The sequence below is a fragment of the Anastrepha ludens genome, chromosome 2, assembly GCF_028408465.1.
Source record: "Anastrepha ludens isolate Willacy chromosome 2, idAnaLude1.1, whole genome shotgun sequence".
In the NCBI taxonomy this organism is placed as follows: Eukaryota; Metazoa; Arthropoda; class Insecta; order Diptera; family Tephritidae; genus Anastrepha; species Anastrepha ludens.
The window spans coordinates 64,066,099-64,069,165 of NC_071498.1; the positions used below are offsets into that span (position 1 = coordinate 64,066,099).

At 38.9% G+C, this 3,067-nt stretch overlaps 1 protein-coding gene across 1 annotated transcript; it reads right to left on the reverse strand.

Moving 5' to 3' along the window:
• Window positions 1-345: 345 nt before the first annotated feature.
• Window positions 346-2,423, reverse strand: LOC128871638 (leucine-rich repeat-containing G-protein coupled receptor 5-like). Its single transcript, XM_054113535.1, has one exon. The coding sequence runs from the start codon at window positions 2,269-2,271 to the stop codon at window positions 484-486; it is 1,788 nt and encodes a 595-aa protein (XP_053969510.1). The 5' UTR covers window positions 2,272-2,423; the 3' UTR covers window positions 346-483.
• Window positions 2,424-3,067: the final 644 nt, after the last annotated feature.

Below are 3,067 nucleotides of genomic sequence, written 5' to 3' on the forward strand. Positions count from 1 at the left end.
AATCCTTTGTCGGAAACTTGTTATGTTTTCTGTTTCACAGTATTAGAAAAATTTAACGAGTTTGAGCTAAGACATTTGACACTGTTATTTAGCCATAAGAAAATCATCATACAAATTTTGTAAAAATTTAATCCATAATTTCCATTATCCAAAAAATTATTATTTTAGGGAAACTTTACTTTAGACGAAATCCTAAGCCACAGCCGTGAGTCAATAATAGTTTAAATAATGCAGTCAAATGCCATAATTTAGTGCGTATTCAGCAAAATTGTTGATTCAAAAGTCCAGAAAAATGTTTATAAATCGATACGCACTACTTGAAATACCAAAAAAGTCTATACTCTCAGAGATGTATTACAGTTATAGTTTGTCAATTTTATTTATTTTTTCAAAAACAGAAGATATAAACTAAACACTTCGAATTGTACTGGAAAACATTAAGATAAACTTACGATTAAATCAAATTAAATTATATCCCAACATTTAGACCGTAATCGCAACATGCTGGAAAATCGTTTCATTCAAACGCTCAAAATTCTCTAAACGCGCATTCAAATTGTCGATCATGCGAAAAGTGTGATCAAATTTTTGTTCATAAAAGCCCACAATAGCTTTGAGTTCTCTGCGAAAAGTTTCCACATTCTCTTGCGTATTCTGCCGCAGCTTCATTAATTGGCCAAGAGTATTTCCACTCAGCGCCTCAACCTGTTGTTGATTGCTGATAGCCAAGTCCTCCTCTGCGCTATCTTCCTCCAAACGATACATGCACGCGATCTTATTGATGTATGTACCCGGATACTCTGGATCTATTTCGTCGTAACCATAAATAATTTTGTGCGGTTTTAGCAGAATTTCCATAAGAATATTTAAATTGTAACAATTCCAATTATTTGCGCGTATATCGAAATGACTTAATTGTTCTAGATACGGGAAGTTCAGCGGATTGATCTCACGCAACTGATTATAGGAGACGTTGAGAAAGTTCAGTTGCTCTTGGTCGGCGAGTACCTCAATGGGTAGCTCTCGCAAACCGGTGTTGCCGAGGTCCAAACGTTTCAGAGCATTGGCTAGCCATGATAAGGGCAGCGTGCCCAACTCGGGATTATCGCCCAAGTCCAGCACTTGTAAGTTGGTAGCTCGCGACAATGAGCCAATCTGCTGGAGTGAGTTATTGCGCAGATTCAGCGTCTCCAGCTGCTGCGGCTCGGCAAAGTACAGCTCTAGTATGCGATTGTAGCTGAGGTCGACATTACGGACATATCCGTAAATATTGACACGCCGGAGTGCGCAATTGGAGACCACTAAATTTCGCAGCTGCAGCTTTAAGACAAGTGTACGTAGCTCGGGATTGTTCGAAATATCCAAGATGATAAGCTGTGCCTGACGCCGAAATGTATTCTCGCCAATGTCTTGCAGACGATTCGCGCCCAAAGTGAGAATCTTCAAATTCAGATTATTGAGGAAGAGCTGATTATTAAGCGTATGCAAACGATTATCGTCCAGATGTAGCTCCTCCAAGGCAGGCAGTTGATCGAACAAACCAGCCGGCAATTGCGTCAAAAGATTTTGGTGCATATCCATATAACGTAGCTTGGTTAGACCCTCAAAACTACTGGGATGTAGAAGCGTCAAGCGATTGGAATCGAGGAAAAGATATTGCAGATCGCTGGCAAATTTGAATGTTGACGCTTCGATTGTCTGCAAGAGATTGTTGGAGAGCAATAAGATGCGCAAATCTTGTGACATGAGGAAGCACTCCCACGTCATCTTTTGTATGGAGCAATTGCGCATATCCAACTCCTTCACACCTATCGCATAGAAGAGATGCAACGGAAAACGTGCGAAGGTCGATTTCTCAAAGATCAGCGTGTCATAGTTGTGCTCGTTGACGATGTCGTAGGTGGCGCGGTCTTTATTGATGTGCACATCAGGTTTGATATCGAAAAACGCCACCTCATCGAGTCGGCCATAGTTGAAGTTGTAGCAAAAGCCTTTGAGGCAATGATCGTCCAGAGTTTTAATATTACGCAGTTGTGGGCGTGGCTCTTCGAAACTATTTGTGGTTTCAAACTGATTCGTCATTTGTGTTGATGCGATGGTCGGTTCTGCAGTGTTTGGTGGTGCAGCATTGCTGATCTCCGCCGACTGTAGACTCAGCTCCATACTCTCTTCGGTTGAGTCTTCAGCTGCGTCTTCTGCGCTGTGCACGGCGCTAAGCCCGAACAGGCTCAGAGCAAGTAGTGATATGATGAGGTCACATTTCAAATGCATCTTCGACAGATTTGGAAAATGAGTCGCTTAAATTGTACTTTTTGAGTTTTTAAAAATGCTTTTTGTTGTTTTTCGTTTGTGACACTGAACTTAATTGTTTTTTATTGCTAGTCGATATGTTTTTAATTTCGATTTAAGCTAATTTGCTCCGTATTCACCGACGTTCGCCTTCTAACTGATCTCATTGGTGCAATACTAGTTTTCGTGCTAAAATTTTGTTGTTTTTCACTGTTCTATTAATTCAAAATAATTGTGAAATGTGTGTTTAATTTTAATGATATTTTATTAATGCATATGATTTGTTTTTGTGTTGCTCATTTTTCCTTTGAAATATTATAATTTTTTATTATTTTGCAAATTACAAACAATTGCCGCGCCATTGTTGTTGCTGCCGCCTTTACTATAAATCATCATTTCGCTATAATTTATATAAAATTGACCTGTACTGTTTTTGCAGTTGCGTTTTCAGGTTAATTTTTTCATGTTTTGTTTTTTGTTTCCACAGTTTTTTCCTTATAAATATTTTTCACAGTGCTCTCATCACTCCGACTTGATCAAAAATCGCTCCAGTTCTATAAATGAGAGGTAAATGTGCATTTCGTGTATACACACTCTGTCAAAAAAGTAGCGGGAAGTGGAGAAGCGCATGTAGAAATGTATGAAAACAAGATTAGACTGCGGGAAATTATTGATATCTTCCTTGTACTCTGCCCCTTTTGAGTGAGAAAACTCAAGTTTGTCGAAAAATACCAGATTTATGTTGAAAATATTCACGAATTTTGCAGCTTGCAAACAA